Source organism: Rhinoraja longicauda, chromosome 40, assembly GCF_053455715.1.
Source record: "Rhinoraja longicauda isolate Sanriku21f chromosome 40, sRhiLon1.1, whole genome shotgun sequence".
Classification (NCBI taxonomy): domain Eukaryota; kingdom Metazoa; phylum Chordata; class Chondrichthyes; order Rajiformes; family Arhynchobatidae; genus Rhinoraja; species Rhinoraja longicauda.
In genome coordinates this window covers 14,003,189-14,028,977 of record NC_135992.1, presented here as the reverse complement: position 1 = coordinate 14,028,977, position 25,789 = coordinate 14,003,189, and the positions used below count along the sequence as shown (strand labels likewise).

General features: G+C 50.5%; 1 protein-coding gene across 1 annotated transcript in view; it reads left to right on the top strand.

Annotated features, from left to right (window-relative positions):
- LOC144611580 (cytohesin-1-like) overlaps positions 1-25,789 on the top strand; it is a 31,459-nt gene extending 5,670 nt beyond the window's left edge. Inside the window, exons 2-13 of the mRNA XM_078430751.1 lie at positions 4,233-4,312; positions 4,489-4,553; positions 5,557-5,623; positions 11,056-11,174; positions 13,455-13,535; positions 14,950-15,062; positions 15,765-15,913; positions 17,145-17,256; positions 18,415-18,491; positions 20,493-20,564; positions 21,440-21,594; positions 23,579-25,789. Of these exons, the coding sequence (XP_078286877.1) occupies positions 4,233-4,312; positions 4,489-4,553; positions 5,557-5,623; positions 11,056-11,174; positions 13,455-13,535; positions 14,950-15,062; positions 15,765-15,913; positions 17,145-17,256; positions 18,415-18,491; positions 20,493-20,564; positions 21,440-21,594; positions 23,579-23,657 (1,169 nt within the window). The 3' untranslated portion in view covers positions 23,658-25,789. The remainder of the gene's footprint in view (positions 1-4,232; positions 4,313-4,488; positions 4,554-5,556; positions 5,624-11,055; positions 11,175-13,454; positions 13,536-14,949; positions 15,063-15,764; positions 15,914-17,144; positions 17,257-18,414; positions 18,492-20,492; positions 20,565-21,439; positions 21,595-23,578) is intronic.

Genomic DNA, 25,789 nt, shown 5'->3' with positions numbered 1-25,789 from the left:
GTCCGCCTTCGATTTTAAACCAGCGTGGGGGTTTACAAAAAAAAAGATGCAAAGTGATGGAGTAACTCGACGGGTCAGGAGAGATCTCTGGAGAACATGGAGAGGAGACGTTTTGGGTTAGGACTTAGGACCTAAAGGGAGGACCTTCTTAGTGTGAAGAAAGGTCTTGACCTGAAATGTAGTGTCAGAAAATAACTGCAGACGCTGGTACAAATCGAAGGTATTTATTTCACAAAATGCTGGAGTAACTCAGCAGGTCAGGCAGCATCTCAGGAGAGAAGAAATGGGTGACGTTTCGGGTCGAGACCCTTCAAGGGTCTCGACCCGAAACGTCACCCATTCCTTCTCTCCTGAGATGCATCCTGACCTGAAACGTCACCTATCCACGTTCTCCAGAGATGCTGCCTGACCCGCTGAGTTACTCCAGCACTCTGTGAAACGTCACCTATCCACGTTCTCCAGAGATGCTGCCTGACCCGCTGAGTTACTCCAGCACTCTGTGAAACGTCGCCTATCCACGTTCTCCAGAGATGCTGCCTGACCCGCTGAGTTACTCCAGCACTCTGTGAAACGTCACCTATCCACGTTCTCCACAGATGCTGCCTGACCCGCTGAGTTACTCCAGCACTCTGTGAAACGTCACCCATCCACGTTCTCCAGAGATACTGCCTGACCCGCTGAGTTGCCACAGCACTCTGTGTCTTTTTTAGTATCGAGTACTCTACAGATCTCGGTGCCGGGCAGGAAGTGGTTTTGCAAATGGCTCGGCCTTTGACCACAGTGTCGTCACGCTAGCAAATGTGCGCCTTGTAAGTGGCTACCAGAACAGCTCTCTCGTACGAAGATGATCTCGATGAGGTTTTAAAAGTTCAGTTGGATGACAATCTGACGGTCACTGTCTTCAGCATCCTCCCACATTTGCCACAATTAAATTGTTTTCAGCGTTTTGTGAGGCGAGTAGTTTAGTTTCGTTCATTTATTTATTGTCGCACGTAACCATGGTGCAGTGGAAAGCGGTTTTGCTGCGTGCTACCCAGTCGGTGGAAAGACTGTACATGATTACAATCAAGCCGTCCACAGTGTACAGATACAGGAAGTCACAAAACGTCACCTATCCATGTTCTCCAGAGATGCTGCCTGACCCGCTGAGTTACTCCAGCACTCTGTGAAACGTCACCTATCCATGTTCTCCAGAGATGCTGCCTGACCCGCTGAGTTACTCCAGCACTCTGTGTCGATCTTTGGGGTAAGCCGGCAACTGAAGTTTCTTCCTACACGGATCATATCTTAGACAATAGACAATAGGCCATTCGGTGCTGGAGGAGGCCATTCGGCCCCTCGAGCCAGCACCACCATTCAATGTGATCATGGCTGATCATTCTCAATCAGTACCCCGTTCCTGCCTTCTCCCCATACCCAATGACTCCGCTATCCTTAAGAGCTCTATCTAGCTCTCTCTTTTAACCTCATTGTGAGTAAGACTGCTGTTTTGAGATGGACACAAAGTGCTGGAGTATCTCAGCGGGCCAGGCTGAGTCTCTGGTGAAAAAGGATGGGTGATGTTTCAGATCGGACTTTCTGATGAAACGTCACCCATCCTTTTATTCCAGAGACTGTGAACTGGAGCACCTGGAGAAAACCCACGCGGTCACAGGGAGAACGTGCAAACTCCACACAGACAGCACCCGCGGTCAGGATCAAACCCAGGCTTCTGACGCAGTGAGGCAGCAGCTCCACCCGCTGCGCCACCATGCCGTTGTGACTTGTACACACTGGAATTTAGAAGGATGAGAGGAGACCTTATTGAAACATATAAGATTATTAAGGGATTGGACACGGCTAGAGGCAGGAAACATGTTCCCGATGTTGGGGGAGTCCAGAACCAGGGGCCACAGTTTAAGAATAAGGGGTAGGGCCATTTAAGGAAAGACAAATCAGCCATGATTGAATGGCGAAGTAGACTTGATGGGCCGAATGGCCTAATTCTGCTCCTATCACTTATGAATCTGCCAATCCCTGTTTTAAAATATCCATTGACTTGGCCTCCACAGCCGTCTGTGGCAATTCCACAGATTCACCACCCTATGGTTAAATAAATTCCTCCTCATCTCTTTTCTAAAGGTACGTCCTTTTATTCTGAGGCTGTGCCCTCTGGTCCTAGACTCTCCCACCAGTGGAAACATCCTCTCCACATCCACTCTATCCAGGCCGCTCACTATTCGGTACGTTTCAATGAGGTCCCCCCCTCATCGTTCTGAACTCCAGCGAGTACAGGCCCAGTGCTGTCTAACGATCATTATTGTACGTTAACTCAATCATCCCCGGGATCGTTCTGGTAAACCTCCTCTGGACCCTCTCCAGCTCCAGCACATCCTTCCTCAGATCCGGGGTCTGAATTACTCACCGCCTCCATGTTCTGACTCAGTTGAGCATTGCCTGGTGCTTAGAGTCTGTGGAAGGAGGAAGCAGATGCTGCTGTCATGAGAAGGAACTAACCCCTGTGTGTGATCACTATAATTCCCCATTCTCAGCCCAAACTTGGCTGTCTGCCTTGCAGGAAGCAGCCGGTTCGTACGTTGCCAACATCCTCACTCCCCAATACGGGACAAAGGGTGACGTCGCCGCCTCGCGCCCCCACGTGACCTCAACCAGCCAGCGGCCACGTGCTCCCGCTCCACCAATGGCGGCCGCCCGGGCCGGGAGGCGGGTTGCTATGCAACACTGTCCGGACCTACAGTGTCCGGACCTACAGTGTCTGTCCGGGCCTACACTGTCCGGGCCTATACTGTCCGGGCCTACACTGTCCGGGCCTACACTGTCCGGGCCTACACTGTCCGGGCCTACACTGTCCGGGCCTACACTGTCCAGACCTACTCTGTCCGGGCCTACATTGTCCGGGCCTACACTGTCCGGACCTACACTGTCCGGGCCTACAGTGTCCGGGCCTACAGTGTCCGGGCCTACACTGTCCGGGCCTATACTGTCCGGGCCTACACTGTCCGGACCTACACTGTCCGGGCCTACAGTGTCCGGGCCTACACTGTCCGGGCCTACACTGTCCGGGCCTACACTGTCCGGGCCTACACTGTCTGAACCGGCACTCTCCGGGCCTACAGTGTCCGGACCTACACTGTCCGGGCCTACACTGTCCGGACCAACAGTGTCCGGGCCTACACTGTCCGGACCAACAGTGTCTGGGCCTACAGTGCCCCTAGGGCCTAATACGGGTCAAGGGTGGTCCCGTACGTGACAAACCAATTTAGCCCAAAATAATTTACGTTATTCCCTTATCATGTATCTTTTCACTGTAAATAGCTCGGTTGTAATCACATATTGTCTTTCCGCTGACTGGTTAGCACGCAACAAAAGCTTTTCACTGTACCTCTGTACACGTGACAACGAAATAAACTCAAACTCATGGGTCGTGAGCGCTGCCACAGGACAGAAAGCAGTAAACACAAAACCAAAGGTCGACACAAAATGCTGGAGTAACTCAGCAGGTCAGGCAGCATCTCGGGAGAGAAGGAATGGGTGACGTTTCGGGTCGAGACCCTTCTTCAGACTGATTGTGGTGGGGTTGAAGGAGAGGAAAGTTGGAAGAGACGAGAAATTATTTCAAAGTCGGCAGAACTGGGAGAGATGTTCAAAGACCTTGTCTTCCCGCTGACTGGTTAGCGCGCAACAAAAGCTTTTCACTGTACTTCGCTCGGTACACGTGACAATAAACTAGAGTAAACTAAATATATTTTCTATCTGCAAACCTACTGCTGTTGGTTTATAAAGCTGAGTTACTCCAGCGTTTCGTGTCTTATCTGAGTGCGGTCACGGTGGCGCGGCGGTAGAGTTGCCGCCTTACAGCGAATGCAGCACCAGAGACCCGGGTTCGATCCCGACCACGGGTGCTGTCTGTATGGAGTTTGTACGTTCTCCCCGTGACCTGCGTGGGGTTTTCTCCGAGATCTTCGGTTTCCTCCCACACTCCAAAGACGTGCAGGTTTGTAGGTTAGCTGGCTTGGTAAATGTAAAAATTGTCCCCAGTGTGTGTAGGATAGTGTTAGTGTGCGGGGATCGCTGGTCGGCGCGGACCCGGTGGGCCGAAAGGGCCTGTTTCTAGACTCTAGAGACAAGGAATAGGTGATGTTTTGGGTCGAGTGGACTGGAACTCCTACACAGGCGGACTTGTGTGATGCTCTGGGCATCAAACGCAACTCTTCCACTCTCTTCCCCCTCAGGGTCAGAACTCACGTCTGAGGAGCAGGAAGAGGTCCAAGTTATACGTCTACATAAGGAGGAGCTACTGGAGGATATCCAGGTACGTACATGGATCATAGAACAGCACAGCATGGGCGGTCACGGTGGCACAGCGGTAGAGTTGCTGCCTTACAGCGAATGCAGCGCCGGAGACCCGGGTTCGATCCCGACTACAGGTGCTTATCTGTACGGGGTTTGTATGTTCTCCCCGTGACCTGCTCGTTTTTTCCTCTTCAGAAGCTGAAGATGGAGATTGCTCAGGTCATTATGGAGCTGGAAAACTTCGATCAAGCAGGGGAGAGGTGAGTCTAAGACAGTTTGACCATGGAGTCATGCAACGTGGAAACAGGCCCTTCGGCCCAACTTGTCCACGCCGGCCAAGCTGCCCCATCTACACTTGTCCCACCTGCCCACGTTTGTGGCCCACCGAGTCCACACCAACCTCCGATCATTGGCTCACGCTGGTTCCATGTTCTCCTACTTTCTCATCCACTCCCTACACACTCAGGGTTATAACCTACGGATGCTGTCTGTGTGGAGTTTGCATGTTCTCTCAGAGATAGACACAAAATGCTGGAGTAACTCAGTGGATCAGGCAGCATCTCTGCAGAAAAGGAATGGGTGACGTTTCAGGTCGAGACCATTTGCCTGAAGAAGGGTCTCGACCCGACCCGTTTCTCCAGAGATGCTGCCTGTCCCGCTGAGTTACTCCAACTTTTTGTTTCTATCTTCAGGAGTCCATCATGGTTCGTTGTTGGCTGGGGAGGAGGGGATGGCGAGAGGATACAAGGATACGGACAGTGGTACTGGTCGGCCAACTAGGATGGGGGAAGGGAGGGGGGGGGGGGGTGGGGGGAGGAAATGCACCTGTTCTCCCTGTGACCGTGTGGGTTTCTTCCGGGTGCTCTGGTTTCCTCCCACATCCCAAAGACGTGAGGCTTTGTAGGTCAATTATCTCTATAAATATTAAGCCCCCCTAGTGCGTAAGGAGTGGGTGAGACATGGTGTCCGAATGTGGTAATTCCTGTGGGATAACATAGAAACATAGGTGCAGGAGGAGGCCATTCGGCCCTTCACTGCCATTCAATATGGTCATGGCTGATCATCCAAAATCAGTACCCCGTTCCCTCTTTCCCCCCATATCCCTTGATTCCGTTAACCCTAAGAGCCGCATCTAACTCTCAACATAGAATTGGTGTGGACAGGTGATCGATGGTCAGCGAGGACTCGGTGGGCCGAAGGGCCTGTTTCCGTGTTGTATCTCTAAACTAAAAGTTATTCAAGTTTCCCTTTGCCTCCCTCCAGCAAAGTCGCAGAGAGGAACAAACTGATGGCCGCGGGCAGGAAGAAATTCAACATGGATCCGAAAAAGGTACCAACCCTCTCGTCCGCCTACATCACCTCTCTCCGGCAAGAGTAACGCTCCTCTCCTTGTCTCGCACTCTTTTATCTTCTTTCCATCTGGCCTTTGTCCACCCATCTGGCAATCAGAAGCTCCGTTACCAGCATCCACCTTCCACCTTCCACTGGCTGGGCTTTGAACTGCCCCCACCCACCTCTCCACAAGGGCGGCACGGTGGCGCAGCGGTAGAGTTGCTGCCTCACAGCGCCAGGGACCCGGGTTCCATCCCGACTACGGCCGTCGTCTTTACGGAGTTTGCACGTTCTCCCCGTGACCTGCGTGGGTTTTCTCAGAGATCTTCGGTTTCCTCCCACACTCCAAAGACGTGCAGGTTTGTAGGTTAATTGGCTTGGTAAATGTAAAAAATTGTCCCTGGTGGGTGTAGGATAATGTTAATGTGCGGGGATCGCTGGTCGGCGCGGACCCGGTGGGCTCTGACCAGCAATCCCCACACATGACCACACTAGGGACAATTTGTACATTTACTAAGCCAATTAACCTACAAGACGTGCAGGTTTGGATTGGAGGCCAATTCGCTGGATGTTTTCAAGAGAGAGTTATATTTAGCTCTTAGGGCTAACGGAATCAAGGTGTATGGGGAGAAAGCAGGAACGGGGTACTGATTGTGGATGATAAGCCATGATCATATTGAATGGCGGTGCTGGCTCGAAGGGCCGAATGGCCTGCTCCTGCAGCTATTTTCTATGTTTCTATGTTTTACGTTTTTAGATTTAGATTTAGAGATACAGTGTGGAAACAGGCCCTTCGGCCCACCGAGTCCGCGCCGCCCAGCGATCCCCGCACATTAACACTATCCTACACCCACTAGGGACAATTTTTACATTTTACCCAGTCAATTAACCTACATACCTGGACGTCTTTGGAGTGTGGGCTGAAACCGAAGATCTCGGAGAAAACCCACGCAGGTCACGGGGAGAACGTACAAACTCCGTACAGACAGCGCCCGTAGTCAGGATCGAACCTGAGTCTCCGGCGCTGCATTCGCTGTAAGGCAGCAACTCTACCGCTGCGCCACCATGCCGCCAACAGTACCCCGTTCTTACTTTCTCCCCATACCCCTTGATTCCGTTAGCCCGAAGAGCTAAATCTAACTCTCTCTTTGAAAACATCCAGTGAATTGGCCTCCAATCCAAACTGCGCAAACGTTCTTTGGTAGGGAAAGTGTAACTGGCTTGCAGATAGAGCTCGGGTCTTTGTGCACAGGCAGGTTCATCTATGGCTCAGTTATGAAGACAGGAAACGGCATGAGATGCGTTTGCAGAGTGCAGCTTCACGAAAGCAACACGACGAGGGCCTCGACGGTGGAGGAAGCCACCGCTGTTTCCTCAGCAACTGTTGCATGTAAAGATCTCAACGTCTCTGCCAAGACCACCAAGTGCCGGAGTAACTCAGCACAGGTCGGGCAGCATCTCTGGAGGACGAGGGCAGCCGACGTTCCGGGTTGGGGCCCCTGGGACTGATTGTAGGGGGAGAAAGCTGGAAAGGAAAGGCGGGGGAGGTGGGACGGAGCCTGGCAAGTGATGGGTGGATACTGCTGAGAGGGGTTTGGATGGGCAGATGGGTGGAGTAAGAGGGCGTCAGATAAGACAATAGACAGTAGACAATAGACAATAGGTGCAGGAGTAGGCCATTCAGCCCTTCGAGCCAGCACCGCCATTCAATGCGATTATGGCTGATCACTCTCAATCAGTACCCCGTTCCTGCCTTCTCCCCATACCCCCTCACTCCGCTATCCTTAAGAGCTCTATCCAGCTCTCTCTTGAAAGCATCCAACGAACTGGCCTCCACTGCCTTCTGAGGCAGAGAATTCCACACCTTCACCACTCTCTGACTGAAAAAGTTCTTCCTCATCTCCGTTCTAAATGGCCTACCCCTTATTCTTAAACTGTGGCCCCTTGTTCTGGACTCCCCCAACATTGGGAACATGTTTCCTGCCTCTAATTTGTCCAATCCCCTAATTATCTTATATGTTTCAATAAGATCCCCCCTCATCCTTCTAAATTCCAATGTATACAAGCCTAATTGCTCCAGCCTTTCAACATACGACAGTCCCGCCATTCCGGGAATTAACCTAGTGAACCTACGCTGCACGCCCTCAATAGCAAGAATATCCTTCCTCAAATTTGGAGACCAAAACTGCACACAGTACTCCAGGTGCGGTCTCACCAGGGCCCGGTACAACTGCAGGAGGACCTCTTTGAGGGAGGGATGTAGGTGGAGGGAAATGAAGAGGCCCTATTTGGGACGCCAAGCCCTCTGCTTCCTCAAGACCCTTCAAACCTTCCTAGATTATTGGACTTTCTCACCCTGCACAGCGGTAGAGCTGCTGCCTCACAGAGCCACAGACCCGGCCGGGTTCCACTCTGACTATGTAAGCTGTGGGTACGAGACAAGGGGGACGGAGGACAGGGAACATGTAGAATAGATCATTGTTAGCGAGGGGAAGGTGGCAACGAAGCAAAGAGAGATGCTCTCACACCTCACATCTCTGTATCTCTGTGCCTCCCGCTCCCCCGACTCAGTCTGAAGAAGGGTCTCCACCTTGAAACGTCACCCATTCCTTCCCTCCAGAAATGCTGCCTGTCCCGGCTGAGTTACTCCAGCTTTTTGTGTCGGTATTCGGTTTAAACCAGCATCTGCTGTTGCTTCCTACACAAGTTGGTGAAGGGGCAGCCTAGGCAAATTCGCAGAGTTTGATGAAGGGTCTAGATGAGAAAACATTTCTTCACACAGAGAGTGGTGAGTCAGTCTGTGGAATTCTCTGCCACAGAAGGCAGTTGAGGCCAGTTCATTGGCTATATTTAAGAGGGAGTTAGATGTGGCCCTTGTGGCTAAAGGGATCAGGGGGTATGGAGAGAAGGCAGGTACGGGCTACTGAGCTCGATGATCAGCCATGATCATATTGAATGGCGGTGCGTACAGGCTCGAAGGGCCGAATGGCCTACTCCTGCACCTGTTTTCTATGTTTCTATGTCTCGAACCCGAAACGTCACCCATTCCTCCTCTCCAGAGATGCATCCTGTCCCCGTTGAGTCACACCGGCACTTTGCGTCTATCTTGGGTTTAAACCGGCATATGCAGTTTCTTCCTATACATCATGGCATATGACATCAATGGTGTTGAGTCACGGATCAACCATGAACTAATAGAACAAGTGAGGCTTGTGGGCTTGTGTGACCTAGTTATGCTGTTAGGTTTATCAAGTTGTACCATCTAAAATCGACTGAGGTGTTAAGAAGGACATCAAAATACTTAGAATAGACTGCGACATTCAAGATCATCAACTATTTCCTGGTAAGGTATTTTAGAATCACAGAGTCATAGAGTGATACAGCGTGGAAACAGGCCCTTCGGCCCAACTTGCCCACAACATGTCCAAGCTACATGAGTCCCACCTGCCCGCGTTTGGTCCATATCCATCCAAACCTGTCCTATCCATGTACCTGTCTAACTGTTTCTTAAACCTTGGGATAGTCCCAGCCTCAACTACCTCCTCTGGCAGCTCGTTCCGTACACCCACCACCCTTTGTGTGAAAAAGTTACCCCTCAGATTCCTAATAAAATGTTTCCCCCTTCACCTTGAACCTATGTCCTCTGGTCCTCGATTCCCCTACTCTGGGCAAGAGACTGTGTGCGTCTACCCGATCTACTCCTCTCATGATTTTGTACACCACTGTAAGATGAGTTTGCAAGACCCAAGATAGTGATCAGACTGGAGGAAAGATGAGGAGGTTTGGAGAGGACGTTCTGGAGTGAAGGAGAAGGCAAGGGAAAGGGTGAGGCAGGGGAAAAAAGACACAAAGTGCCGGAGTAACTCTGCAGGTCAGGCGGCATCGGTGGAGAGAGACCCACCGGAGTTAGTGAAGACACAGGGAACTGCAGACGCTGGTTTACAAGAAAAAGACACAGAGTGCTGGAGTAACTGTGCGGGTTTAGATTTAGATTTAGAGATACAGCGTGGAAACAGGCCCTTCGGCCCACCGAGTCCGCGCCGCGGTCAGGCGGCATCTGTGGAGAACGTGGATAGGTGACGTTTCAAGTCGGGACCTTTCTTGGAACATAGTCTGAAGAAGGGTCCCAGTCTGTTCAGCGTGGACATGGTGGGCCGAAGGGCCTGTTTCCCCACTGTTTCTCTAAACAATACTTTAAAAAAGGGGTCAGGAAGTGTCTCAGCACGATGACTGAAACGCACCATTTGTAAACGTGGAACAACTTCACCGCACCAGCCGAGCTTTTTCCAGCCGTCACTGTTCCAACCCTAAACGATATACAAAGGATCCATGACCTCATCGAATATAATTGTGCAGGAGGGAACTGCAGATGCTGGTTTCAACCGAAGAAAGACACAAAGTGCTGGAGTAACTCAGCGGGTCAGGCAGCATCTCGAAACATCACGTATTCCTTTCCTCCAGGTTTGTAGGTTAATTGGCTTGGTATAATTGTAAATTGTCCCCAGTGTGTGTAGGATAGTGTTAGTGCGCGGGGATCGCTGGTCGGCGTAGACTCAGTGGGCCGAAGGGCCTGATTCCACACTGTAACTCTGCCTCAGAAGGCAGTGGAGGCCAATTATCTGGATGCTTTCAAGAGAGAGCTAGATAGAGCTCTTAAGGATAGCGGAGTCAGGGGGTATAAGATTATTAAGGGATTGGACGCGTTGGAGGCAGGAAACATGTTCCCAATGTTGGGGGAGTCCAGAACAAGGGGCCACATTTTAAGAATAAGGGGTAGGCCATTTAGAACTGAGATGAGGAAAAGCTTTTTCAGTCAGAGAGTTGTGAATCTGTGGAATTCTCTGCCTCAGAAGGCCGTGGAGGCCAATTCTCTGAATGTATTCAAGAGAGAGCTAGATAGAGCTCTTAAGGATAGCGGAGTCAGGGGGTATGGGGAGAAGGCAGGAATGGGGTACTGATTGAGAATGATCAGCCATGATCCCATTGAATGGCGGTGCTGGCTCGAAGGGCCGAATGGCCTCCTCCTGCACCTATTGTCTATTGTCTCTCTAAACTAAACATTACATTCAACGTTTTGGGTTTGGCACGGTGGCGCAGCGGTAGAGTTGCTGCCTCACAGCGCCGGAGACCCGGGTTCGATCCCGACTACAGGTGCTGTCTGTACGGAGTTTGTACGTTCTCCCGTGACCTGCGTGGGTTTTCTCCGGAATCTTCGGTTCCTCCCACACTCCAAAGACTTACAGGTTTGCAGGCTTATTGGCTTGGTATAAATGTAAAATTGTCCCGAGTGTGTGTCGGGTGGTGTTAGTGCGCGGGGACCGCTGGTCGGCGCGGACCCGGTGGGCCGAAGGGCCTGTTTCCGCGTAATCTCTAAACTAAACTAAAAAAGACATTGGACCTTTGTCAATGACTGATTTTATTTCTTGTCAGGGTATAGATTATCTGATACAGAACAAGGTGTTGGGTCAGAATGAAGAGGATATTGCCAAGTTTCTGTACAAGGGGGAAGGACTACACAAAACCCCCATCGGGGACTACCTTGGAGAGAGGTAAGTCCGATGGACTTCTTGCGACTAGTACTATGTTTACAATAGACAATAGGTGCAGGAGTCGGCCATTCGGCCCTTCGAGCCAACGCCACAATTTCCCAGCGGTATGAACATTGACTTCTCTAACTTCAGATAGTTCCTCTGTCCCACTCTTACCCCTCCCCCTTCCCAGTTCCCCACTAGTCTTCCTGTCTCCTACTACATCATCTTTGTCCCACCCCCTCCCCTGACATCAGTCTGAAGAAGGGTCTCGACCCGAAACGTCACCCATTCCTTCTCTACTGAGATGCTGCCTGACCCGCTGAGTTACTCCAGCATTTTGTGAAATAAATATCTTCGATTTGTACCAGCATCTGCAGTTATTTTCTTACACCGCCATTCACTGTGATCATGGCTGATCATCCACAATCAGTACCCCGTTCCTGCCCTCCCCCCATACCCCCTGACTCCGCAATCATTAAGAGCTCTATCTAACTCTCTCTTGAAAGCATCCAGGAAATCGGCCTCCACTGCCTTCTGAGGCAGAGAATTCCACAGATTCACAACTCTGATTTTAAAAGTTTTTCCTCATCTCCGTTCTAAATGGCCTACCCCTTATTCTTAAACTGTGGCCCCTGGTTCCGAACTCCCCCAACATCGGGGTACATGTTTCCTGCCTCTAGCGTGTCCAATCACTTAATAATCTTATATGTTTCAATAAGATCCCCCTCTCATCCTTCTAAATTCCAGTGAATACAAGCCTAGTCGCTCCAGTCTTTCAACATATGACAGTCCCGCCATTCCGGGAATTAACCTAGTAAACCTACTCTGCCCTCAACAGCAAGAATATCCTTCCTCAAATTTGGAGACCAAAACTGCAAGCCCAGTTGCCCCCGTCTTTCACCATATTCTGTTGCGCAAGTAAGAGTTTCTTTGTTCTATCCGGGACACACGACACTAAAACACTCTTGGCTCTTGACTAGTCAGCTGTACAATTCCAGCGTGAGGAATATCAGAGGCCATTGAGGAGCGGCACGGTGGCGCGGCGGTAGAGTTGCTGCCTCACAGCGCCGGAGACCCAGGTTCGATCCTGACTACGGGTGCTGTCTGTACGGAGTTTGTACGTTCTCCCCGTGAGCTTAAAACCCCCTGCGTGTTTTCTCCGGGTGCTCCAGTATTCTCCCACACTCCAAGGATTGGGTTCTGTAAATTGCCCCTAGTCTGCAGGATGCAAAACTGAGATAACATAGAGTCTGTTTCCACGCTGTGTGATTCTATGACTCTATGTCTCTGATAACCTACAGTAGGAATGTGTGATGAGCAGTTTGGTCGTGTAAGGGCATATGGTAAAACATTAATTACTTTTTATGTAGGAAAAAACCTGCAGATGCTGGTTAAAATCGAAGGCAGGCACAAAATGCTGGAGTAACTCAGCGGGTCAGGCAGCATCTCTGGAGAGAAGGAATGCGTGACGTTTCGGGTCGAGACCCTTCTTCAGACTGATGTCAGGGGAGGGGGCGGGACAAATGTCTCGAAGAAGGATCTCGACCCGAAATGTCACCCGAAACTTCTCTCCAGAGATGCTGCCTGACCCGCTGAGTTACTCCAGCATTTTGTGTCTTCCTATGAATTAGTTTTATAGTTTTAGAGATACAGTGTGGAAACAGGCCCTTCGGCCCAACTTGCCCCTGCTGACCAACATGTCCCATCTACACTAGTCGCAACCGCCTGCATTTGGCCCATATCCCTCTAAACCTGTCATATCCATGTACCTGTCATCTGTCGAAATGATTCCTAAGCATTGTGATAGTACCGTGCCGGCCAGCGATCCCCGCACACTAACACTACCCTACGCACACTGGGGACAATGTACACTTATACCAAGCCGATTAACCTACAAACCTGCACGTCTTTGGAGTGTGGGAGGAAACCGGAGCACCCGGAGAAAACCCACGTGGGTCACGGGGAGAACGTACAAACTCCGTACAGACAGTCGGGATCGTAGTCGGGATCGAACCCGGGTCTCCGGCGCTGTGAGGCAGCAACTCTACCGCTGCGCCACCGTGCCGCACATCTGTCCAACAGTATCTGTTTTTACCTGAATACCCCTCTCCCCCAATAATGCAGACCGCTTTAGCCGAGCCAATACCGTGCCAGTGCATTTGAGTGATTGCTATATGGAAGGTATAAAGTTGGCTTTCATCCATAAAACGCAGTGGGAATTTCTAAAGCAGTGGGTCCAGTCGGCTTGGTCGTGAACACGTCTCTGAAACTTTGCTTCCTTCACTCTCTTCTCTTCAGAGAAACATTAAACATCAGGATTCTCCAATCCTTCGTGGAACAGCACGTGTTCTCTGACCTGAGCCTGGTGCAAGCGCTAAGGTGAGAACGTTTCATGTACCGCCGATCAGTGCCCTGCTTGCCCTCCACAACGCAACCCACTCAATCCTTCTACTGACGTTCCCACCTCCACCTCCAGCTCCAGCTCCAACCTTCTCTCTCTATCTCGCTGAATTTCAGCTATACAGCCTTGTAATTAGACGGTACATCAGCACCATCATAACTGTACCAAAGTGCAACGCATGTGGTGTAAGAATAATATTATTACTAGTAGTATTAGGGTAAGATTAATGGTATTAATGCAAACCAAGGGCGGCGCGGTGGCGCAGCGGTAGAGTTGCTGCCTCACGGCGCCAGAGACCCGGGTTCGATCCCGACTACGGGTGCTGTCTGTGCGGAGTTTGTACGTTCTCCCCGTGACCTGCGTGGGTTTTCTCCGGGTGCTCCGGTTTCCTCCCACACTCCAAAGACGTACAGATTTGTAGGCTAATTGGCTTTGGTGAAATTGTAAATTGTCCCTAGTGTGTGTAGGATAGTGTTAGTGTGCGGGGATCGTTGGTCGGCACGGACTCGGTGGGCCGAAGGGCCTGTCTCTGTGCTGTATTTCTAACCTAAATTAAACGCTGGACTGGTAGCTCTAGTGCACTGGCTCAGTGTAATCCACTAATCCCACACTCCTGTACTTAAGTATGATTGTCCCTATGTATAGTAAAACTTTTACTGAACGGTAGTAAAAAATGAATGTCACTGTACCTCGTATGACAGCACTCTCCCTCTCTCGGAGGCTGGCGGGCCGGGAGAGGCAACGATCCAGCATCATGGGTGGCGGTTGCATCCAATGGCCTGATATTGGTTTGGCCTGTGGGTCTGTGTGTGCATGCCTATGTGTGTGTGTGTACCTGTGTGTGTGTGTGTGTGTGTGCGTGCACCTGTGTGTGTATATGCACCTGTGTGTGCGTACACCTGTGTGTGTGCGTGTACCGGTGTGTGTGTGTGTACCTATGTGTGTGTGTGTACCTATGTGTGTGTGTGTGCATGTGTGCGTGTGTGTGTGTGTACCTGTGTGTGTGCGTGCGTGCACCTGTGTGTGAGTGTGCACCTGTGTGCACCTGTGTGTATATCTGTGTGTGTGTATATGCACCTGTGTGCTTGCGTGCACCTGTGTGTGTGTGTGTGTGCGTGTACCTGTGTGTGTGTGTGTGCACGTATGTGTGCGTGTACCGGTGTGTGTGTGTGTGTACCTATGTGTGTGTGTGTGTGCATGTGTGCATACGTGCACCTGTGTGTGTGTGCACCTGTGTGTATATCTGTGTGTGCATGTGTGCGTGCGTGCACCTGTGTGTGCGTGTGTGTGTGTGTGCGTGTGTGTGTGTGCGTGCGTGCACCTGTGTGTGCGTGTGTGTGTGTGTGTGTGTTAGAGTGCAGACACTGACGTTGTCATGTTGTCCTGCCTCAGGCAGTTCCTGTGGAGTTTCCGTTTACCGGGGGAAGCGCAGAAGATTGACCGTATGATGGAAGCGTTTGCCGCGCATTACTGTCAGTGCAACCAGGGCGTGTTTCAGTCAACGGGTGCGTATCTCACGGTGGCAACTCGTGCTTTTAATTTTAACTTCGTTTAGAGATGTATCTGTTACTGGGCGGTATCTCTGAAGTCTAATCCTTAGCACCGAGAGGTTTATTGTACCATGGTTGTCCACAAACACAAATGTCAAATTAAAACAAACTCTGGGTTAGGATTTAAATGCTTAGTCAGTTTTCACTGACGTTTAGTTTAAAGAGACGAAGGCAGACGCAAAATGCTGGAGTAACTCAGCGGGACGGGCAGCATCTTGGGAGAGAAGGAATGGGTGACGTTTTCGGGTCGAGACCCTTCTTCAGTTCAAAGATACAGCGGGTAAACAGGCCCTTCAGCCCACTCCGAGCAGTGGTCCCCACACACTAGCACTATCCTACACACACACACACACACACACACACACACACAGGGGACAATTTACAATTGTACCAAAGCCAATTGACCCACAAACCTGCACGTCTTGAGTGTGGGAGGAATCAGGAGCGCCCGGAGAATAACTTAAAAAATATGACACCCATTTCAATGAGAACTTCTTCCATTAGCACCAAAGGGACGACGGTGAGTAAGGTGGGCCTAAAATTGTCGCACTATCGTGTACCGTTTTGGCTGTAGTTCAGGAACAAACAAACAAACAAACAAACAAACGAGAGTTTTAGTAAATGGATTGTGACCGAGGGAGTGTGATTTCACGCCAGACACCTGTTACGTCCTGTCGTTTGCCGTCATCATGTTGAACACAAGCCTACACAACCCGAACGTGAAGGAAAAGCCGGCGCTGGAGCGCTTCGTGGCCATGAACCGCGGGATCAACAATGGCGGCGACCTCCCGCAGGAGCTACTCAAGGTGGGCGCTCCCTGGTCAGCGGCTCGCGCCCCTCGCACATAGAAACATCGAAACAGGTGCAGGAGTCGGCCATCCGGCCCCTTCGAGCCACCGTTCAATGTGATTGTGGCTGATCGTTAGGGTTGCCAACTTCCTCGCTCCCAAATACGGGACAAAGGGTGACGTCACCGCCCTCCGCGCCCCACGTGACCTCGCCCAGCCAGCGGCCACATGCTCCCGCTCCACCAATGGCGGCCGCCATTGGTGGAGCGGGAGCACGTGACCGCTGGCTGGGTGAGGTCACGTGGGGGCGCGGGGCGGTGACGTCACCCTTTGTCCCTTATTTGGGAGTGAGGAAGTTGGCAACCCTACTAATACGGGACAAGGGCGGGTCAAACCAATTTAGCCCAGAATACGGGACAGTTGGCGACCCTACCGATCAACCGTTCCTGCTTTCTCCCCATATCCCTTGATTCCGTTAGCCCCAAGAGCTATATCCAGCTCTCTCTTGAATGCATTCAGAGAATTGGCCTCCACTGCCTTCTGAGGCAGAGAATTCCACAGATTCACAACTCTCTGAGTGAAAAAGTTTTTCCTCATCTCCGTTCTAAATGGCCGATCCCTTATTCTTAAACTGTGGCCCCTGGTTCTAGAGATACAGCTCGGCCCACCGAGTCCACGCCGACCAACAACAGCCCTGTACACCAGCACTATCCTACACACACTGCGGACAACGTACAATCTTTACCGAAGCCAATTAACCTACAAACAATGGACAATAGACAATAGGTGCAGGAGTAGGCCATTTGGCCCTTCAAGCCAGCACCGCCATTCAATGTGATCATGGCTGATCAGTCTCAATCAGTACCCCGTCCTTGCCTTCTCCCCATACCCCCTGACTGTACGTCTTAGGAGCGTGGGGGGAAAACGGAGCATCCGGGGAAAACCCACGCGGGTCACGGGGAGAACGTACAAACTCCGGACAGACAGCGCCCAAGGGGATATGGGGAGAGGGCAGGAACGGGGTACTGATTGAGAATGATCAGCCATGATCGCATTGAATGGCGGTGCTGGCTCGAAGGGCCGAATGGCCTCCTCCTGCACCTATTGTCTGTTGTAGTCAGGATCAAACCCGGGTCTCTGGCGCCGTGAGGCAGCAACTCTACCGACAGAGACGAGAAATTTCTGGGTGGAATTTCAAATCAAATTGAACTTTGGGGCTATAGAACGTTCTCTGCATTCCTCCACACAGAACCTGTACGAGAGCATTAAGAATGAACCCTTCAAGATCCCTGAAGATGATGGGAATGACCTGACGCACACGTTCTTCAACCCCGACCGAGAAGGTTGGCTCTCCAAACTGGGTAAGTGTGAGGAGGCACAAGGAACTGCAGATGCCGGTTCACAACAACAACAACAACAAAAAAGACACAAAGTGCTGGAGTAACTCATACGAAGGTATCACAAAATGCTGGAGTAACTCAGCGGGTCGGGCAGCATCTAGGAGGGAAGGAATGGGTGACGTTTCGGGTCGAGACTGATGTCATGGGAGGGGGGGGGGAGACAAAGAAAAAAGCAACTCATGTTCACAAGTGACAGGAGCAGAATTAGGCCATTCGGCCCATCAAGTCTACTCCGCCGTTCAATCGTGGCTGATCTATCTCTCCCTCTTAACCCCATTCTCCTGCCTTCTCCACATAACCCCTGACACCCGCACTAATCAAGAATCCATCTATCTCCGCCTTAAAAATATCACTGACTTGGCCTCCACAGCCGTCTGTGGCAAAGAATTCCACAGATTCACCGCCCTCTGATTCAGACTCAGTGGGTCAGGCAGCATCTCCGGAGAACGTGGCCTGGTAGTGTAGACAGTCAGAACCTAGTTCTCTGGGTTTTTAGTGTCTACGATCGTGTAGATAGACGCAAAAAAGCTGGAGTAAGTCAGTGGGTCAAGACAGCATCTCTGGAGAAAGGGAATAGGTGACGTTTCAGGTTAAGACCCTTTTTCAGACGGACTCAGGAGAAAGGGAAACGAGAGACATAGACAGTGATGGAGAGAGATATAGAACAAAAAGATGCCTATCTATGGTGGCACAGCGGTAGAGTTGCTGCCTTACAGCGAATGCAGCGCCGGAGACCCGGGTTCGATCCCGACCACGGGCGCTGTCTGTACGGAGTTTGTACCTTCTCCCCGTGAGTTTTCCCCGAGATCTTCGGTTTCCTCCCACACTCCAAAGACGTAGAGGTTTGGTAGGCTAATTGGCTTGGTAAATGTTATAGTATATTAAAAAAAAATGTCCCTAGTGTGTGTAGGATAGTGTTAGTGTGCGGGGATCGCCGGTCGGCGCGGACCCGGTGGGCCGGAAGGGCCTGTTGCTCTGAACAATGAGGACAGAGAGGCCGAAGGCTCTCTGCTCGAAACGTCACCCATCTGCAGAGATGCTGCCAGTCCCTCTGAGTTACTCCTCAGGATGTATCGGCCTTTCCTCTGTGTGACCTCCCATTCCCTGCTCTCTTTTCAGGCGGGCGGGTGAAAACATGGAAACGGCGGTGGTTCATTTTGACCGACAATTGCTTGTATTATTTCGAGCATACGACAGTAAGTTGCTTTTGTCCTATTATACAAGATAATGAAAGGTGAACTTCTGAATGTTTTGAAACTTCCCCCCCCCCTCCTCCTCCTCCTCCTCCTCTCCTCCTCCTCCCCTCTCCTCCCCTCCCCTCCCCTCCCCTTCCCCCTCCCCCTCCCCCTCCCCCCTCCCCCTCCCCCTCCCCTCCCCTCCCCCTTACCCCCCAAATCCGCAGCTCGAATTAGAAGCATTTTGGGCGGCACAGTGTGTAAGTTCATGGTGGCTGTACCCGCCCCCTGGTGGGCAGGACCAGGGTTGCCAACTGTCCCGTATTAGCCGGGACGTCCCGTATCTTGGGCTATATCGGTTTGTCCCGTCCGGGACCGCCCTTGTCCCCGTATTAGTAGGGTTGCCAACTTCCTCACTCCCAAATAAGGGACAAAGGGCGACGTCACCGCCCCACGTGACCTCATCCAGCCAGCGGCCCACGTGCTCCTGCTCCACCAATGGCGGAGCGGGAGCACGTGGGCCGCTGGCTGGGTGAGGTCACGTGGGGGCGCGGGGCGGTGACGTCACCCCTTGGCCCCGTGTTTGGGAGCGAGGAAGTTGGCGACCCTAGGCACGACATCAACGGGCCTGACAGAGCAAAAGAGCTTCGAGGGCGAGGGTCGGCACGGTAACGCTCACAGCGGGTAGAGCTGCTACCTCACAGCGCCAGAGACCCAGGCACCATCTGCCATCAGTGTGGAGTTTGCACGTTCTCCCGGTGAGAGCGTGGGTTTTCTCCAGGTGCCCCGGTCTCCTCCCTCACTCCAAAGGCGTGTGGATTTGTAGGTCAATTGGCTTCGGTAAATTGTCCCTGGTGTGTAGGATAGACTGGTGAACGGGTACTCATTGGTCGGTGTGGACTCGGTGGGCCGAAGGGCCCGTTTCCACGCTGTATCTCCAAATCTAAAAACTAAGACCACCATCTGCCTCATTGGAGACCCTCGGACTGTCTTTAATCGGACGTTCCCCTTGCACTAAACATTATTCCCTTTATCCCAGGAGATCTTACAGAAACGTATAAGATTATTAAGGGATTGGACACGTTAGAGGCAGGAAACATGTTCCCAATATTGGGGGAGGTCCAGAACAAGGGGCCACATTTTAAGAATAAGGGGTAGGCCATTTGAAACTGAGATGAGGAAAAACTTTTGTGAATCTGTGGAATTCTCTGCCTCAGAAGGCAGTGGAGGCCAATTCTCTGAATGCATTCAAGAGAGAGTTGGATGGAGCTCTTAAGGATAGCGGAGTCAGGGGGTGTGGGGAGAAGGCAGGAACGGGGTACTGATTGAGAATGATCAGCCGTGATGTTTCGGTGATGTTTCGGGTCGAGGCACTTCTTCAGTGGCAAGGAGGGTCTCGACCCGAAACGTCGCCCATTCCTTCCCTCCAGAGATCATGTTGAAACTTATACGATTATTAAGGGGTTGGACACGTTAGAGGCAGGAAACATGTTCCCAACGTTGGGGGAGTCCAGAACAAGGGGCCACAGTTTAAGAATATGGGGTCGGCCATTTAGAACTGAGACAAGGAAAAACTTTTTCAGTCAGAGAGTTGTGAATCTGTGGAATTCTCTGCCTCAGAAGGCAGTGGAGGCCAATTCTCTGAATGCATTCAAGAGAGAGCTGGATAGAGCTCTTAAGGATAGCGGAGTCAGTACTGATTGAGAATGATCAGCCATGATCTCATTGAATGGCGGTGCTGGCTCGAAGGGCCGAATGGCCTCCTCCTGCACCTATTGTCTATTGTCCTGTATCTGTACACTGTGGACGGCTTGATTGTAATCATGCGTAGCCTTTCCGCTGACTGGATGGCACGCAACAAGGAAGCTTTTCACTGTACCTCAGTACCTGTTACAATAAATGCTACTCTAAAGCATTGTTCCTCGGTACCTGTTACAATAAACTAAATTAAATGCTACTCTAAAGCAAACAATATTTTTTAAAAAGAGGCCTATATAACAAAGAAGCTCTTTTGTTTCACAGGACAAGGAACCCAGAGGAATTATTCCGTTGGAAAACCTGAGTGTCAAAGTGACGGAAGAGTCCCGAAAATTGGTATGTGGTTTAACTCCATTCTCCTGCCTTCGCACCGTAGCCTTTGACTCCCGTACTAATCGAGAACCCATCAAACTCAATAACTTGGCCTGCAGTGAATGCCACAGATTCACCATCCTCTGACTACAGAATTTCCTCCTCATCTCCATTCTAAAGGTACTGCACGTCCTTTTGAATCTGAGGCCGTGCCCTCTGGTCCTAGACTCTCCCACTAGTGGAAACATCCTCTCCACATCCACTCTCTCTAGTTTGGTCCGTTTTACCCCTTTGCTTCAACCCACAGGGTACTTCCCAACATGAGTTTGTGACTCTCCCATTACAGCCTAGCCCAGCTTTCGGGCGGCACAGTGGCGCAGCGGTAAAGTTGCTGCTTTACAGCAAATGCAGCGCCGGAGACCCGGGTTCGATCCCAGCTACGGGTGCTGTCTGTACGGAGTTTGCACGTTCTCCCCGTGACCTGCGTGGGTTTTCTCCGAGATCTTCGGTTTCCTCCCACACTCCAAAGACGTACTGGTTTGTAGGTTATTTGGCTTGGTAAATGTAAAAATTGTCCCTAGTCTGTGTAGGATGGGTGTTAATGTGCGGGGATCGCTGGTCGGCGCGGACCCGGTGGGCCGAAAGGGCCTGTTTCTGCGCTGTGACTCTAAACTAAACTAAACAATGGCATAGAGTTGGTGACGTACAAACTCCGTACAGACAGCACCCGTAGTCAGGATCGAACCCGGGTCTCTGGCGCTGTGAGGCAGCAACTCTACCGCTGTGCCACCGTGCCACCCAAAATGTACAAATGGTCAAATGGATGCGGACACTGGAAAAATTACTTGTGTTTTGCAGAGAATGGATGGTTGATCCACTTGTTTTTTTTTATTCTGCAGAATTGCTTTGATTTGTATTCACCCAACAGCAAAGGCCACACCATCAAAGCCTGCAAAACGGACACGGATGGACGGGTGGTCGAGGGGAACCACCAATTCTACAGAATATCTGCACCTTCCAAAGAAGAAAGAGATGCATGGATCACATCAATCAGGTAAAACTGAAGATAAGACACAAGAAGCTTGGAGTAACTCAGCGGGACGGGCAGCATCTCTGGAGAGAAGGAATGGGCGACGTTTCGGGTCGAGACCCTTCTTCTGAGTAAAACTGAGCCAGATTTAGTTTAGTTTAGAGATGCAGTGTGGAAACAGGCCCTTCGGCCCAACTTGCCAATAGACAATAGGTGCAGGAGTAGGCCATTCGGCCCTTCGAGCCAGCACCACCATTCAATGTGATCATGGCTGATCATTCTCAATCAGTACCCCGTTCCTGCCTTCTCCCCATACCCCTGACTCCGCTATCCTTAAGAGCTCTATCTAGCTCTCTCTTGAATGCATTCAGAGACTTGGTCTCCACTGCCTACCTGCCAACCTGTCCCAGCTGCACCAGTCCCACCTGCCTGCTTTTGGTCCATATCCCTCCAAACCTGTCCTATCCATATTCCTGTCTGTTTCTTAAACGTTGGGATAGTCCCTGCCTCAACTACCTCCTCTGGCAGCTTGTTCCATACACCCACCACCCTTTGTGTGAAAAAGTTACCCCTCATATTCCTACTCAATCTTTTCCCCTTCACCTTAAACCGTATGTCCTCTGGTCCTCGATTCCCTACTCTGGGCAAGAGACTCTATGCATCTACCTGATCTATTCGTCTCATGATTTTATACGCCTCGACAAGACCACCCCTCATTCTCCTGAGCTCCAAGGAGTCCCAGCCTGCTCAACCTTTCTCTATAGCCCAGTACCTCTAGTTCTAGCCTACACATTAGGGACAATTTAAAGAAGCTAATCAACCTGTCCACGCTGTATCTCTAAACTAACAATGATGGCAGTTCCTATTTCTCCAGTTAAAAATACTGTAAATGTATAGAAACAGAAAAATAGGTGCAGGAGTAGGCCATTCGGCCCATCGAGCCAGCACCACCATTCAATATGATCATCTAAAATCAGTACCCCGTTCCTGCGTTCTCCCCATATCCCTTGATTCCGTTAGCCCGAAGAGCTAAATCTAACTCTCTCTTGAAAACATCCAGTGAATTGGCCCCCACTGCCTTCTGTGGCAGAGAATTCCACAAATTCACAAATCTCTGGATGAAAAAGTTTCTTCTCATCTCAGTCCCAAATGGCCTACCCCTTATTCTTAAACTGTGTGACCCCCTGGTTCTGGACTCCCCCCAACATCGGGAACATTTTTCCTGCATCTAGCCTGTCCAATCCTTTAAGAATTGTATATGTTTCTATAAGATTGGGGGAATCCAGAACCAGGGGCCACAGTTTGAGAATAAGGGGTAGGCCATTTAGAACAGAGATGAGGAAAAACCTTTTCAGTCAGAGAGTTGTGAATCTGTGGAATTCTCTGCCTCAGAGGGCAGTGGAGGCCAATTCTCTGAATACATTCAAGAGAGAGCTAGATAGAGCTCTTAAGGATAGCGGAGTCAGGGGGTATGGGGAGAAGGCAGGAACGGGGTACTGATTGAGAATGATCAGCCATGATCACATTGAATGGCGGCGCTGGCTCGAAGGGCCGAATGGCCTCCTCCTGCACCTATTGTCTATAAGATCCCCTCTCATCCTTCTAAATTCCAGTGAATACTAACCCAGTCGACCCATTCTTTCATCATACACTCCAGCGGTATGAACATTGACTTCTCTAACTTCAGATAGTTCCTCTGTCCCACTCTTACCCCTCCCCCTTCCCAGTTCCCCACTAGTCTTCCTGTCTCCTACTACATCCTCTTTGTCCCACCCCCTCCCCTGACATCAGTCTGAAGAAGGTTCTCGACCCGAAACGTCACCTATTCCTCCTCATCCAGAGATGCTGCCTGACCCGCTGAGTTACTCCAGCATTTTGTGTCTACCAGTCTTTCATCATATGTCAGTCCCGCCATCCCAGGAACTAACCTGCACACAACTGCACACAATACACTACCTTACATTACTGTAATGCAAATTAAAATAATTGCACTGTTGTTATATTTCAGAGCCAGTATTACAAGGGATCCTTTTTATGACATGGTGGAAGCAAGGAAAAGGAAGTTAACAAGCAACAAATTGAACTAGAAGGATCTTCTCTGTCTTACCTCCGAACTGCTAAATAAGACAGTGAAGTAGTTTTCACTCCGACGTACATTGCACACAGTACTTCCAGCAGTTGGACTTTGCGTGTCTCCATTCAGGTTCCTGTCTACACATGTTCCTGAAGTGGGAATTCCAGGAATTGGGAAAATTCAACCCCAACGTGTTCATCGAAGCCGGTCCCATTTGGTAGAGTCAGATTGCCATCGGCAGAGAATTCAATTTCCTTTCACCAACCACACCAGTTATTAGGATCAAGTTGTCCGTCCAAATATTGGGAACGCAACATCGGCGGTGAATCTGTCGAATTCATCGCCACTGGCGGCCGTGGAGGCCGAGTCAATGGATATTATTAAGGCAGGAGTTTGACAGATTCTAGGATTAGCACGGGTGGCTGGGGTTATGGGAAGAAAGCAGGAGAATGGCGTTGAGAGGGAAAGATAGATCAACCAAGATTGAATGGCAGCGTAGACTTGATGGGCCAAATGGCCTAATTCTGCACCTAGAACTTATGGGCATGCAGGCAGATGAGATTGGTTTACGTTGGCATCATATCCAACACAATGTGGGCCAAAGGGCCTGTGTTGTACTTTAGACTTAGAGATACAGCGCGGAAACAGGCCCACAGAATCCGTGCCGATCAGCACGACCCTACACACTAGGGACAAATTATAATTTTACTGAAACCAATTAATCTACAAGCCTGCACGTCTTTGGAGTGTGGGAGGAAACCGGAGCACCTGGGGAAAACCCACGTGGTCACAGGGAGAATGGACAACTCCATACAGAGTGCACCCGTAGTATCAGGATCAAACCCGGGTCTCTGGCACTGTGAGGCAGCAACTCTACCGCTGCGCCACCGTGCCACCCAATGTTCTATGCATCAAGCAACGACGTTAGTTCTAGTCTAGTCAACATTTGTGGTTTCTGTAAGCAGCAGTTCAGGACAATAATACATCAGTGATGTATACATTCACTGGAGTTTAGAAGGATGAGAGGGGATCTTGTAGAGACGTATAAAATTATAAAAGGACTGGATAAGCTGGAAAAATGTTCCCAATGTTGGGGGAGTCCAGAGCCAGGGGCCACACAGTCTAAGAATAAAGGGGAGGCCATTTAAAACTGAGGTGAGAAGGAACTTTTTCACCCAGAGAGTTGTGAATTTGTGGAATTCTCTGCCACAGAGGGCAATGGAGGCCGATTCACTGGATGAATTTAAAAGAGAGTTAGATAGAGCTCCAGGGAATCAAGGGATTTGGGGAGAAGGCAGGCACGGGTTACTGATTGTGGATGATCAGCCATGATCACAATGAATGGCGGTGCTGGCTTGAAGGGCCAAATGGCCTCCTCCTGCACCAATTTTCTATGTTTCTATGATCAAGTACTTAAGTTGCTTTAATGTTCTTTGGGATGCCCGATCAGGGAAAAGGCTTTGTAAACGACTAGTTATGATGGAAGGGATATTTCAGTGGTAGAACTGGCCTGAGCCTAATGTTGAAATATGTTGCAGGGTTAAAGATGAGATCTAGCTCAGAGGGATGAGCTCAGAAGTAACTTATTTACTCAAGAGAGCTCGACATCTTTGAAGTTAGAGGGATGTTTCTTCATTAACTCTTGGCTGAAACTGATCTACACGTGCACACAATAGGAATGGGAAGATGTGGGGGCAATAATCAAAATGGAGGTCAGTGTTGACCATCCAGTTCCAAAGAGACTCTCACAGACCCACCATACAATCCTGCCTCAATATCTTGTATTCTTAGCCCAGTCAGCTATAGAAATTGCTGCATTTTAACAAAAAATATGATGGTCTTTAGCAACATGAAGGGTAACAGGCTCAACATTGAGAGAGCAGAGAGACACAGAGTGCTGGATTAACTCAACAGACATCTCTGGAGAAAAGGAAAAGTGACGTTTCTGGTCGAGACCTTTCTTCAAACGCGAAACGTCACCTTTCCTCCGTCGATGCTGCCTGACCCGTTGAGTTACTCCAGCATTTTGTGTCTATCTTCAGGTGCAAACCAGCATCTGCAGATCCTTCCAGCACATTTCAAACAGCGAAAGTAGCTGTGCCTTTCTTCGGTTGCTACGTTAAAAAAAATGATAATGTTTAAATC